This window comes from Cygnus olor, chromosome 1, assembly GCF_009769625.2.
Source record: "Cygnus olor isolate bCygOlo1 chromosome 1, bCygOlo1.pri.v2, whole genome shotgun sequence".
NCBI lineage: Eukaryota > Metazoa > Chordata > Aves > Anseriformes > Anatidae > Cygnus > Cygnus olor.
In genome coordinates, this window is record NC_049169.1 from 102,037,059 (window position 1) to 102,051,108 (window position 14,050).

At 38.1% G+C, this 14,050-nt stretch overlaps 1 protein-coding gene across 7 annotated transcripts in view; it reads right to left on the reverse strand.

Annotated features, from left to right (window-relative positions):
• The window catches only part of CRACR2A (calcium release activated channel regulator 2A), a 56,263-nt gene that overhangs the window by 13,260 nt on the left and 28,953 nt on the right, over positions 1-14,050 (reverse strand). For 5 of the 7 annotated variants that reach the window (XM_040574300.1, XM_040574265.1, XM_040574284.1 and 2 more), the window contains 6 exons: positions 11,189-11,234; positions 10,279-10,370; positions 8,516-8,840; positions 3,819-3,951; positions 1,349-1,430; positions 177-291 (listed from right to left, as the gene is read on the reverse strand). In XM_040574300.1, coding sequence (XP_040430234.1) covers positions 177-291; positions 1,349-1,430; positions 3,819-3,951; positions 8,516-8,840; positions 10,279-10,370; positions 11,189-11,234 — 793 coding nt within the window. The remainder of the gene's footprint in view (positions 1-176; positions 292-1,348; positions 1,431-3,818; positions 3,952-8,515; positions 8,841-10,278; positions 10,371-11,188; positions 11,235-14,050) is intronic. The other 2 variants (XR_005824526.1, XM_040574309.1) reach the window with 1 other exon arrangement.

Below are 14,050 nucleotides of genomic sequence, written 5' to 3' on the forward strand. Positions count from 1 at the left end.
AGAGTTTCTAAAACAGCTTTATTGGTAATTGTACAGACCAAAATCACTAACAAAAATGTAATTGTTACAGCGCAAGAAACAGACTTCTCTGTGCTTTGCCCTGCTAATCTTCCCTGTCTGAAAGAAGGAAGAAAATAGTGACACCAAAGTTTAGAGTTAATGTTATGTCACGTTACCTCAATGCTTATCAGCCACTGCTTGACAGCTGTGAATGTGTCTTTTGCTGTTATATCATACATTACAATGACACCATCAGCTTTTCTGAAAAACTGCTTGGTAATACTTCGGTACCTGCAAGTATGAATCTGTTTATACATCTCTTCAGCAGAAGTAGCAATGTGACAATGTTAGTAAAATTGTACAGTAATTCACCCCCACCCACCACAAAAGGGGGATGTTGCCATACAGTTTCTTCTAATCATTTAGTCTTAATATGGGTTAAAATGTCATCAATTTTGTTTACATATTAATTCTAAAATTCCTTAAACTTGAGAAGCAAGAAGCTGTGATACCATTCTTCACTGCAGATACTATTTGAAAGATGAGGCATATCATGAACTGTAGTAAGCAATACCATCTTCCTGACTAAATCAGCCCCCTTTTCACATTCAGCAAAAGATTTACAGAGGCCACTACTACCAGAAATGACTGCAACAGCAAATAAGTTCTTTGCAAAAAATATTTCGGAGAGAAGGAGCTTGGAAAAGTACCCTCTGCCCTCTTTAATCAATTCTGGGTTAGTCTGGATAATCAGCTACACATCTTAACTTTCCTTACCCTCTTTCATTTTAAGCATGGAGAAATTTCTCCATCACAAAGTGTTCTGCCTTAAAGTAGACAGATTTCTGTTTGTTTGTTTTCCCACATTTTCTGTAGGAAACTCAAAACTTTATCATCATCCTTGCTTTTAGTAATAGAAAACCACAGAATGCGTGAGGAGATACCACTGAAAATTTACAAAACCTTGGAGATCTTGAACTAGAAAGGGATTACTTTAGTGAGAAATATATATATATATATATTATTTATTTAAACCAACTAGGCAATTTCTGCTATAGAAATAATTCCAGATACATTTTAAATTCAGCCTTCCTCCTGAAGAAGTCGTACCATACTACACTTTCAAGAGCTATAGTAAGAATTTCTTTTACAGACCGACAGTGTTTGAATGGATAACTCAGCACCAAATTAGCACATTATTGTTGCCAGGGAAGGATCTAAACTGTGAATTCACTGGCTTTGTTAGGAATGTTCCTATATTTGATCCTTTCATGAAAAGCAGAATTATGTCCATGCTTACTGATCTTTAAACAGATGTTTCAAGGAAGCAAAACATTCTGTTTCTCACCGTTCCTGGCCAGCAGTGTCCCAGAGTTGTAGTGCTACCTGGGTATTATCTACTGTGATGGTTTTCACATTGTAATCCACACCTGTGACAGAAATACACAGTAAGTTGTCTCTTTAAATATTCAGTATGACCATTGAGAACACATTCCAGCAAATAGCAACAATGCCAGAAAGGTAACAACATAGGTATCACATTAAAACTTATGTCCATGAAAAACTATCAGGCAAGAGCTTTTATTTGCTGGAATTTCTTCAGTAATAAAATACTGAATGTTAGCAGAGTAATTTAATTTTATAAAAACTATAAGGTAACTTTCCAAATCAGGATACATGAGTCAAAGGTTCCCCTGATAGTCCAAAGCAGTCTGAGATATTTTATTCCAACTCCAGTCTGAGCTGGAATTCATGCTTTATAACTTCAGTAGTCTGAAATTTCATCATTTAGTCTGCATCTAGCCATGTAGACATCTTCTACAGTTAGTGGAAAAACACAAGGTACCACACTGAGGGGACAGTGGAACTTAAGCTAAATGCTGAAGATAGATGGACTGAATATGAAGAGAGGAGGTTCTCCGCAGAATAGAGAAGGAGATGAACTTACTAAGTTAGGTTTCATCCCCTAATTTTAATGTGGATAAATGGAAATGAGATAAAAAATATCTGAAGTTTTAATGAATCTTCTACCAGTTCCCCCATCATCTGATGATCTAAGTACCTTCTGGATATTTATAACAATAACTATAATCTTAATCAGTCATTGCCTCCTCCTAATGACAATGTGCACTCTATTGTATCCCACCGTACTGTATCACAGAATCATAGAATAATTCAGGTTGAAAAGGACCACACTAGGTCATCAACGATTTCTTTGTGTTCATCTTCCATATCCATGGGATTCTTTACCACTGCCATTAATGAAGAAGCATCCAAGCCTGAGTTTGTTCAGTGCGTAATCAAGAAATATGGATGGAGGATATATTCATTGCTTGTATCCCAAGTGAAGAAATTTGAACTATTCTGTAGAAATGTCATAAAAACAAAAACAAACAAACAACAACAACAACAAACTTCTATCCAGGTGGTTTGCTTTTCAACTGTATCTTCACAGCCAGATAACAATCTACAGCTGTGAAACTGCTTGATGTGAAAATTAAATCAAAGCTATACTTGCTTGTCATTGCATTTGCATGATCACTGTATGGCAAGCCAAAAGATGAAAAAGTCAGGTACATCCCTATGCTTTTTCTCTGGAAGGTCCAGGCAAGCGCACACTGTATAAGACCTCAGAGTCTAGGGAAGCATATCAATATTACCCTTTTGGGTGGTATTCTGTAGTGTCAAAATGAGTTAAAATCCCCATACTAACATCTTAGATCTTCACTGACAGTAATGTGAACTTAGACATTTAACATACCAATAGAAATTTAAACTCAGATGCCTTTATCTGCCCCGTAAGTCAAGGGAACTACAGGAACTGGTTACCTGAATTTTCTTAGCTTGTCACAAATGCAAGATAAATGCATTAATTTAAATATATTTTATTGCTAAAAAGTTTCATTTTCTATATCCTGCAGGAAAAGTAAGGCATAAATACAGGTTAAATATAATGAACCGCTCATTTACAGTAAGTCAGCTGCATTGCAAAACCCGCTAGTTTTTGTACCTTGATTATGTGTTGGACTTTTGAAAGTTTGTTTTAAAACTTCAGGCAATACAAGTACAATGTAAGCATTTAGCTTTGAAAATATTGGTCTACTATATGTCTTTGGGGCTTTGTATAATGCTAAATCTTTAAGTATAATTCAGATATTTTACTTTCACTTTAAAAGAAAGTCATATTATTTGGATTGATGGAGATGGGATATGGAGGTGGGATAGTACAGTACACCGCAGTCCACAGGACAGGATATCACTTTCAAAACAATGACATCTACAATGAAATTCTAGCTTCGCTGAAGTCAACAGGATTATCCTACAAAGGCAGGCTGAGAGAGTTGGGGCTGTTTGGCCTGGAGAAGAGAAGGCTCTGGGGAGACCTTAAAATGGCCTTGCAGTGCCTAAAAGTACGCCTACAGGAAAGCAGGAGAGGTACTCTTTGTCAGCAGGTGTAGTGATAGGAGAAGGAGTAATAACTTTAAACTAAAAGAAGGTAGGTTTAGATTAGATATAAGGAAGAAATTCTTTTACTGTGAGGGTGGTGAGGCACTGGAACAGGTTGCCCAGAGAAGTTGTGGATGCCCCATCCCCGGAAGTGTTTAAGGCCAGGTTAGACGGGGCTTTGAGCAACCTGATTTAGTGGGAGGTGTCCTTGCCCACAGCCAAGCGGTTGGAACTAGATGATCTTTAACAGTAATATAATACTTTTATAACAGTATTTATTTTACGTATTTATTATTTTTATTATTTATAGTATTTATAGTATTTATTTATTATTTTACTCTAATAACAGTAATAATGTTTCTTAGACTTACCTACAGTGGCAGCTGTGCCTGGGAAAAAACGATCTTCACAAAATCGCCTTAAGAATGAAGTCTTTCCGACACTTGAATTGCCCACAAAAATTATCTTGAATAAGCGGTCAGGAACAGATTTTATTCCCTCCTCCTTCAAATAAGAGCAAAAATTAGTCTTCAACTGCTCTTACTATAAATACTGTTGTCTCCAGCTTGCCTTGTTTTAAAGGCTAACTGGGATGGGAAAAGAAGAGATTTTATCCTGTCATGCTCTCTTTTACTTATAAAGCAATATTCTGTTTCCTAAAATAACTCAGGGTTTTGGTTGTTTGCTATGCATTATTCCAGATCACTTGAAGCGCAGTGATTTGGACAGAGATCTGGGAGTATAGTGAATATATACCTTGACATGAAACTGCATTGAAAAATGCATGAAATCGCATTGGCTCAACATCAGCCAAAACAAAATAATTTCTGTTTGCCCCTGCAAGTCAAAACCCATAAACTTCACAGAACTCTGCTCAGTAGTTTCATCCTATACCAATGACACAGAGGAAACAGCATATCTTCACCTACATAAAAGAAGCAAAGTCATAATTTCTGCATGTGTCATCTACCACCAGACTCTTCTCCCTGCTCTATTATGGAGCCAAGAGCTTCTGCAGAATTACTGTACTTCTACATCTGTTTAAAATTACAGGTGGGGCATGGGGGGAAAGAGATAGACAGGAAGATAACTAGGCCCAGTTAAACAGGTTGTTAACATTCATCTACGTTTCTGTCATTTAGTTTTTTAAGCAGGAGGAAAAACAATTTGTTCTACCTATCCATGTGCTGTTTACTGCAGGCTAAGCTAAGTGAATCCAGTGACTAGTTGTTCTCTGGCAAGTAGGTCATTACTCTCAAGTCCATTCCTTTTGTACATAGATCAGCAGTTGCTTAAAAAAGGACTGTAACACCAACTGGTTTGCAGGGAGTGCCCTAGCTGGCCTCTTGTCCTAATGTGCGCAAAGATGGGAGGGAGATAACGAGTATGTTCTTAATGCTGCTAAAGAGGAGAAAGGCCTTGGGTGCTTCTGGGTTTTGGCTTGATTGGGAGAAAAGGGGAAAGGAGAAGGGAAAGGAGAGGTCTGCCAGGTATTTGACATGTAGAATCTCTGGGTCTGCTGATTTCAAGAACACATCAGAACTGGATTCCTTGCCTGACAGTCCTTTCAAACAAGACAATTGAAAGCCTTGCATTGCAAATGTTTTCTACAAATATACTGAAGCCTTACAAAAAAGAAGCAGAAGCAATACATGGGAAAAAAAAAAAAAAAAAGAGCTGCTGTCCTCCTTTATATGAAAAAATTAATTCACTGCTGTAAATTTTGGGAAATTTATACAGAGATTCTTTATCCACTTCTTTTATATTAAAATGCCAAAATCCACTGCAACTGTAGGCTGCTGGTAATACACTATATAAATGTGCTATTTAAAGCACATTTTCAGCTCTGCTGAAAAACATTCATAGCTTGTAAGTCTTTGTGCTCTGGGAGATAGAACAAGTTAACATACAACCATCAGCTTAGCACCCTTTTCACGGTAATTCTGAGAACAATAACTAAATAAACGTACTACATGACCTGAAATGACTTGTCTGTTGTATGGTCACTTGTGTGGTCATACACTCCTCAGTAGCATTAAGATTCAAAGACACCAGAGGCAATCATTTTCCATTTAGATGGATCAAGTCCGCTTGCATAAATAACCCACCTTAATAATCAAATACTATTCCAACACTGCACCTGAACACTGCATACAAAGAGATGAGATAGATTACAGTCAACTTCAACAAAGTGCTGATGGGGAAATGGAAGAGCAATAGAATGTAAATTTTCTTTAGATTACAATGCAGTCTGAAAACAGCTTCCCTAGCTGTGTCTTCGAGTGGCCTTCATATAAAGTGTAGCCAGGTCAAGTAACATACCTGGCTTTGTGCAATTTAATACGATTGTGGAAGACAGTACATATAAACACAGTGGTTCATATTCCATATTGAAAGAGCAGAGGGAGAGGAATTGCATCTCAGAGAGAGGCTTTGGACAGAAGGTCTTATTTTAATTTCCATCATGATTCTTCCACATTTCTGCTTATGCTAACTGTAGCTTCTTTTTCACAGTCTTCCATTAGAAAAATGCTCTACCTGACTGTTATCTCCCAAAATAAAAGAGCTGTTGCTGCAAGTTCTTAGACATTTTCAGAAACCACTTTTCATAGGATAGAATTGGACTTGTTCATTTCTGAAAGAAAAAAAGTTTACATTGGTTCTATTCTCCCTTAAGACGCAGTAGATCATAAAGGATTATAAGCTAAATGATTGTGAATGTTTGGTGAATAGGAAGTTTAATGCCAGCAGCTAGGAGCCTGAGTTCAGTATAGTAAAGAATGAGATCATGGAATGCAATAATACAAAGCCATGTAGACTACAAGAACAGATGGCGATGAATTGAAAAATAAAGGTCGTCTCAGGTCCTTCCTCTTCCTAGTGCAAAACAGAGAAGAACTGGACTTCATATCTGAGTGAACTACATACAAAACAATTTTATGGAATCATTTTACCATCACTGCACAAGTATTTCTATATCCTACAGGACTTTAAACTGCAGATCCTCCTGAACAGCAAGACATGAGGGGAGAGAATGACTGGATGCAGAAGAAAGGAGCCAGTCTAGTTTAAATATGTCCCTGAGACTCACACCTCATAAGTCATGATGCAGCAAGTGGGGATTTACCTTTCTGAAGTTTTCTTGAGCTCCAGATGAAAATTATATGCAGAGCTAACCTGAAAAAAGTAATACTGCTCCTCCCAGCCCACTCACTCTGTCAGGAGAGGAAATCAGTGTGCTAGCACTGGATGAAGAAAGATCACTTCTGATGTCTAAATCCCATCATCAAAGAGTAGTGGGTCCCAAGAGCCATCATTTAGGAAATGCAAAGCTGTACAAAAAATTAATTAGACTAAAAGTTGTGACATGCAGACACACAGCCTGCAAACTGCTCCAAGCAATTGAATGCTGTCAATTGAATAGTTGCTGGCGGCCCTTCCTCTTCCACTGTATCTGGAGACAAGCAATGTTTCAGGATTGATTCTTTCAGCCTTGTCAGCAGGACAAGAGGACCATGCACATATTTCAGTGCCATACAGAAAAAGAGTTTATCAGAAAGGAATACCCTGATGTGTTTTTCTTTTAACTTTTTTTTTTTTTTTAAAAAAAGAGCAGCCAAAAAAAACCCCACAATCCAATTAAGGATTGGTGTAATGTGTTGACATTTCATAGAAACAAAACTGGAATGCCCAGTTCTAAGTGACCTTTGGAAATAGCCTTCCTGTTTACCCTCACATTGCTTCTTTAGAAACTGAAATTAAATGTTTTCAACAACCAGGCAGGAGGCATTTTCTGGTTTCTTATTTTCTCTCCCCACTTGTTCTCAACCATTTGAGGGATTTTTTTTTATTTTTTAAATAAAGAAACAAGATCTGAGGGAAGGCCCATTTCATACCCAGTTGAGAGGATATGCTTTCAAAAGGCACGACTGCTAAAACAGAGCAAAATGACAGGTTTGTTCTAGCTGGACTTGATGATCTACCTGGCTTTTGCTATACCAAAGTCCCATGATCCCATACTTTGAAAATGCAATACAAAATAAATCATAAAGCAAGCAAAAAGTATGCATTGCATTAATCATTTCAAAGGTTGGAACCCTGTTCTGTGCCCTATTTTATTATTATTATTATTAAAATGTACCACTTAGAAGTTATTATGCAACCATGGCATAATTCTATCATAGTTTTTGAGATACACTTGCTTTTTCTAAAAGAACTATATAATTATGACCAAACGTACCTATTTTTCCTATGTCTTAATCTTTTTAATATGTGCTTCAAGAATCTAACAATGAGTAATACTTAACAATGATACTAAACTTAGATCACAAGCACAGCTAGCTCTGAAGCAATAGGAGTGCAACAGGGTTTTATAATACAAAGAAAAGTACCTTCAAGCATATTGTTTTACAGATTGTTATTGCATGGCAAATTCATTGTTAACATGCACATAAAATCTAGAGCTGGAAAAAATCTCGATTTCAATTTGCCAATTAAAAGTTTTCTCAAATAATAAATAAAAAGTAAGGATATTTATCTCATCATTTCTCTGGTAATGTAACAGCTACCAAAGCTGACTGAGAATTATCAGATTATAAGAAACACCACTTTTTGACAAAAAAAAAAAAAAAAAAAGAGCAACTTCTCTATTTAAATGTCTAAAAGACAGTTGCTTCATTTTTGGACAACTGCTACCCTTCGGTGGATTTCTTCTGTCATTAATTAGAAGGCTTAACTTCACTTTTCCTAAACAGTCCTTCATAATTTGTTTTCTAATACTCAACAAATCTGTCCAGAAATATGTTACTAGTTTGCTGGCTTTTGCTTTTACAGGCGTAAAAAGATATTGCCTACAGTTACCATTTCTTTAGGCCAAGTTTCCCTTCTTTGCACATTCAAAATTAATCCTCAGTACATTTCCATCTCCCTGTTCATGCAATGGCCTAACCTTTTGGACTTTACTTACAAAGAGAAAACTAAACAATTTTAGATTCTAGGAGTAATATGTTATGGTAACCCCTTTAACACCATTTCATTTCATGTTTTCCAAGGTCCTTTGCCCCCTTACATTTGAAAGTGCTTCCTTCCCTGCTGGCTGCCCTCTAGAAGATGGTGGTGAGTGTTCCATTGATGGTTCTGTGTTTTTCTTATCTAATTCCATCTCAAAAGAAGTACTCTCATCTTCTGTCTGTTTGCTCAGCTGCTTATCAAATGACTTATCAAGAAGCTGGGGTAAGTGATCTTCCTCAATTGATATTATTCTTTGGAGATGGGATGCTTTAGACATTCCTCCAGTGGCTCCAGCATCAGGCTCAACAGAGGGAAATCCATTCAATCCAGCAGAATTCATTCTTTTTGATGAGTTATTGAAAACATCATCTTCAAATGAATAGCTAGACAGAGAGAAAAAGTAAATAGATTACGAAAAATATACTGTGCCTAGATTCCTATTGTTTTTTTCCTAGTATAACTGAATTTAATCTCCCATGTTGTTACTACTCACAGCAGGCACACTTATTTCAGTCTAGCGTCTACTGAAAAGTCAGTTCATCACACAAGGTGTATGTATATAGTGTGCTTAATAAGTACAAGTATCATGGAGAAAGCTAATAACTTCCAGGGGAAACGTGAACCAGAGTAGAAAACATAAGTTTAGTCTCATTTCTAACCTCATGGAATAGCTACAGTAAATTTCTCTATTGCGATTTCCTCATTCACACACACAAACATCTGTCTATTCTGGAAAAATAAAATAACCACTCAGTCCAGACACTTTCTATGTGTGATTTAATTCTCTCTTTGCAGGTAGGAGGGAGCTGGGTTTGTTTAAAAGGGAGGAGAAAAAAAAAAGGCTAAGTGGGGATTTTACAAAAGCAGACGGTTAGTGAAAAAGAGTCTTCTCAGGTATGTGCAATGACTACAGATGCAAGCTGCAGTAAGCAAAATGCTGATCGGATAAGGGGAATGACATTTCCTCATGAGACTGGTGAAGCAAGGGAACAAGTAACCCAAAAGGCTTCTGGAACTCCATCCAGATGTTCAAAACTCAACTGGATAAGGCCCTAGGCAACCTCATCTAGTTTTGGAGTTATTCCTGCTTTGAGAGGGAGGTTGGACTACAGACATCCAAAGGTCCCTTCCCATCTAAATTTTTACAGGATTTTTGGGCCATGATTGCTTTTGCCAATCACACTCCACTTCTTAGTACTGAACTTAAAAAAGTTAATTTCTGCATCCTGTTTCTCCCTACGTTTCATGACCTTGGGCTTGTGGGGATATTGCCTTAGCTGTTATTTCCAAGTGACACAGCAGTCTTCTTTCTAGCTCCTTTTGCCTCAAAAGAAATATGATAGTATTTCACTGAGATCACCCTCTTGTTCCTCTTGATTTCAAGTTCACAGTCACACAGATGAGAGTTGATTCCCCATTTTTCACTAGTTCAACTTCCCATACTTTACAACTGGACTACTTACTGGTCCCTTACAATGAGAAGGGAGGAAGCATACACTTTCAAGGACTTACTAAGGACATTGTACCACATCAGCACTGGGTAATGGGTATGCTTCTGTGCTTCCCATCACCCACAACTGCAGAAGTCTCTTGCCTTTGGAGACTGGACACTTGTTTTAGTTGAAAAATTGTCTCTTTATTTCCAAATTTCTTAGAGAGCACATCAATCTTAAAATAAGACACTTTAAAAGTACATGCTTTGAAAAGTCCAAATGCTTAGTAATATTGGAAGGAAATAATACTAGAAAAAATTATCTTACACCATTATATAAGCCTAATATACTTAAATAAGAATTAGGGTATAAATGAAAAAGTTCTTACCTATTAGGCAGCACATTGCCTTCTATGTATTTCCCAATGACAGACCCTGTTCTTTGCTTCCAGCTGGCTTTTCGAGCACTTGTTTTGCATTGCTGCACAAATATAGAATACTTTTACTAATTTACACCTGCTCATTATGGTTAGCTGTCTTCATTACTTATGCTGAAATAATGCAATGAATATGACAGAAAAAATGTAGAAAAAACATCCTAGAGGCATAAATGCTTTAAAATTCTGACTGATAGACAATCAGAACATGGAAATGCCAGACCCTGCAAGAATTAACCATCTTTGCAAACAAAGTGAACCACAATAAAGCCGCAAAATGACATGAAAAATATCAATAGATCTATGGCAATTTACCCTAGCACATTCTTGTAGGGATAAGAACACAAATAACTGTAAACTAAGCGGTCTTAGTCTCCTGAAGCCAGGGTACTTCTGGAACTTCTTAGGGGATCATTCTCTGCTGCTGGATGACAAGTTAATATGATCTGCTCTTTTCCAATACTGACAGATATTCAGGTACCGATTCAGTACTCAGATGTTGTACTGTTCTGTGAATGCTTCAGATCAGCTACTCTTGACTGAATAATCACCTCAATGTAATTGTTCCATTTTTAGTTTATTTCATCCTCTCATCATTGCAACCCTAGCTTCTTATAAAATAGGTTCATCTTCCTTAAGATAGCTCCACCTTCATAATTCCAAAAATGTAGCTCTTAAAAATTGTTCAGTACATTTAAAAATTATATGCTCACATAAGAGAGAACACAATATAAATTAAGAATGGAGCAAAAAAAGGAGTAGCACAAAAGTCTATCTCCTTCACAGCCTTATGATACCCATATTTCAAGGCTGTTTTTATATGTATTTGTTCAACACTGGGATTGAAAATTATAGCGTTTACCTGTAAAAATATGTCACGTTCATCTTTGAGATGTTTGTTCCTCTCCCTGCAAAGAGGGAACACAAAAACACTGAGGCCAAGTGTATAAAACTTCTGGATTTTCTACTCAACATCAACAGACAGACTGAACAGCTGACTGTGTAAAAAGCAAGAAAAATGCACTTTAATTTGGCATATCTCCACCCTTAATCATGCTCTATTTATATTCGTACCACAGTCAGTTCCCTGTCTGGGCTACTGAGTCTTCGGTGGGGCTATGCCAATCAAAGCCAGCTGGCATCTGGCCCTCATTCTGTACTTTATCAAAACAAATGCTTTAATACATCAAAATCAGTTCTAGTCAATATGCTTTTACTTACTCTCAATTAGAATGTTTAAAGATTTTCACAGCATACATGCCTTCTTAATGAGGAGAGGGTGTAATGAACACCACCTCTGTTCATCTGGTGAGATCTCTAAAGGTCAGTTACATCCCTCTGAGAGTTATAGTTGTGTCTGCCTGGGATGAAACTTTCTCCACAGCAGGCCATATACTGCTGAGCTTTGCACTTGTAGCCAGAACAGCACTGGTAGTGCACCTATATTTTGTCTATTGCTGAACTATGCTGGCACAGCATGAAGGCTGTCTCTCCAACTCCTCCCAACGCACAAAAGCCAGTAGGCTCAGGATGGGCAAGAGGTGGAGAGGGGACATAGCCAGGACAGCTGGCCTAAACTGACAAAAGGTATATTTTGTATGGCGTCATGTTTAGTAATAAAAGCTGGAGAAGAGGAAGCAGAATCTGGGGTTCTAGTTATGAAAGTGCTTGTCTTCCCGAGCAACTGCTGTGCATACTGAGGCCCTGCTTCTCAAAACATGGGTGAATATCACTTGCTGACGGGAAGTAGAGAAAAATTTTCTTCTTTTGCTTCTGCATGGCCTTCACTTTCTCTTTTCCTCTCATTAAACTACTCTTATCTCAATCCATCGGCTTTTCTTTTGTTCATCATATTTTCTCTCCATGTTCTTCTAAGAGGGGGAGTGAGAGAGCGGTTTGGTGGAGCTTAGCTGCCCATAAGCTTTTTAATCATCACACAGCCATGGAAAAGTCCTTCTAAAAGAACATCCAGCTTCATTCATTATGCAGAAGAGATGAAAACATCAAGAAATGTAGACTCCAGGCATTCAGCCAGCTCTGATGAAATCTGACAATACACCTGCTCAGTACATCACTCTTTGTCTCCATCTATTGCTGGCCTGGCCAGAGAAGAGACCGAGGTGCCATTGCAGCCTTGGTGAACTGATAGAATGTTTCTGTCTATTGCCCCTTTACTAGTAACAGGCAACACCATCCCACACGGAGCAGCCTACAGGAAACAGGCTGCAAATTCCTCAAACTTTAGCATGGGAGCGTTTTAGGTAAATTTTAAATCAGAGCTCCTGAACTAAATGTAGTGAATGAAGGCCTACAGGCAAGTACAATCTATAGACAGTGAACAAACAAAACTAAAATTGCTGCTTATTAAAAAAAGGGTTACAATTGTCTGAACACAACTCCAAACTTTGAAGTCTTTCAATACACAAATGTTACAGAGAAAATTAGCTGGCTATATTTTTATGTAATTTTACAGATAAACGTATTTGGTAAGAGTCTTCATTTTGGCAGTATTTCCATCACTTTAGAAATAACAGAGATTTTTATCAAGCTTCAAGTCTCCAGTGGCCAGGCTCCTGCCACAAAGCCAGCTTAGAACAGTTCATAGTCTTGTTTCGTTTTACATTTTACTTATGGAAGGAGCTTGTCCCAGTTACCAAATTGCCAAAACAAAGACCATCTCTCACATTTACTGTCTTCTACTGCCCTAAGAATAGGGCTTAAAAGCTAGATTGCCTTTTGTACCCATCTTACTACCTTTTGTTTCATTATCTTATGGTGAGATGACCTTGGCTGGTTGCCGGCTGCCCACCTAGGCAGTCTCTCACGCTCCTTCCTCAACAGGACAGGAGGAGGAGAGAATATGATGGAAAAGCTCATGGGTAGAGATAAAGGCAGGCAGAGCACTTACCAATTACTGTCACAGGCAAAAGAAACTCAACTTTGGGAAAACTAATCAAATTTATTGCCACTTAAAAATAGAGTAGGATGGTAAGAAATGAAGAAAAAAATAAAAACACAGTCCCACACTCCCCCTTCTTCTCAGGTTGAAACTCACACCTCCATTCAAGACTCTTCTACTTCTTCCCAAGCACTTCACAGTGAATGACAGCAGGATAATGTGGTCAATCCACACCAGTTCCTCTCTGCTGCTCCTTCCTCCTCACACTTTTCCCTTGCAAGGTGGGGTCCCTCTCACAGGCTAGTCCTTCACAAACTCCTCCACTGTGGGTCCTGTCTATGGGCTACGGTCCTTCAAGAAAAGATTGCTCCAGCATGGGTTCTCCATCAGCTGCAGTTCCTGCTGGAAAATCTGCTCCTGCATGGGGCTCCTCTCCATTAGTCACTGATTCTGCAAGCAGCCTGCTCCTGTATAGGCTCTACATGGACTGTAGGGGAATCTCTGTTCTGAGGCCTGGAGCACTTCCTCCCCCTCTTTCTTCACTGACATTTTGTCTGCAGGATTGTTTCTCACACATATTTTTTCTCATTCCTCTCTCTACTGCTGCACAGTGTTTTGTGCCCTTTATTAAACATGCTTTCCAAGGGGTACCATCAGCTTGGCTACAGGGCTCAGCTGTGTCCTGCAGTAGGTCCACTAGAACTGGCTAAAAACAGCTGTGTCCATCAAAGGGAAGCCCCTGGCCTATTCTTACAGAGGCCACTCTGTAGATCCCATTGAGACACATAAACTGAATACATAACCTACTATCATTTCATCCCTTAA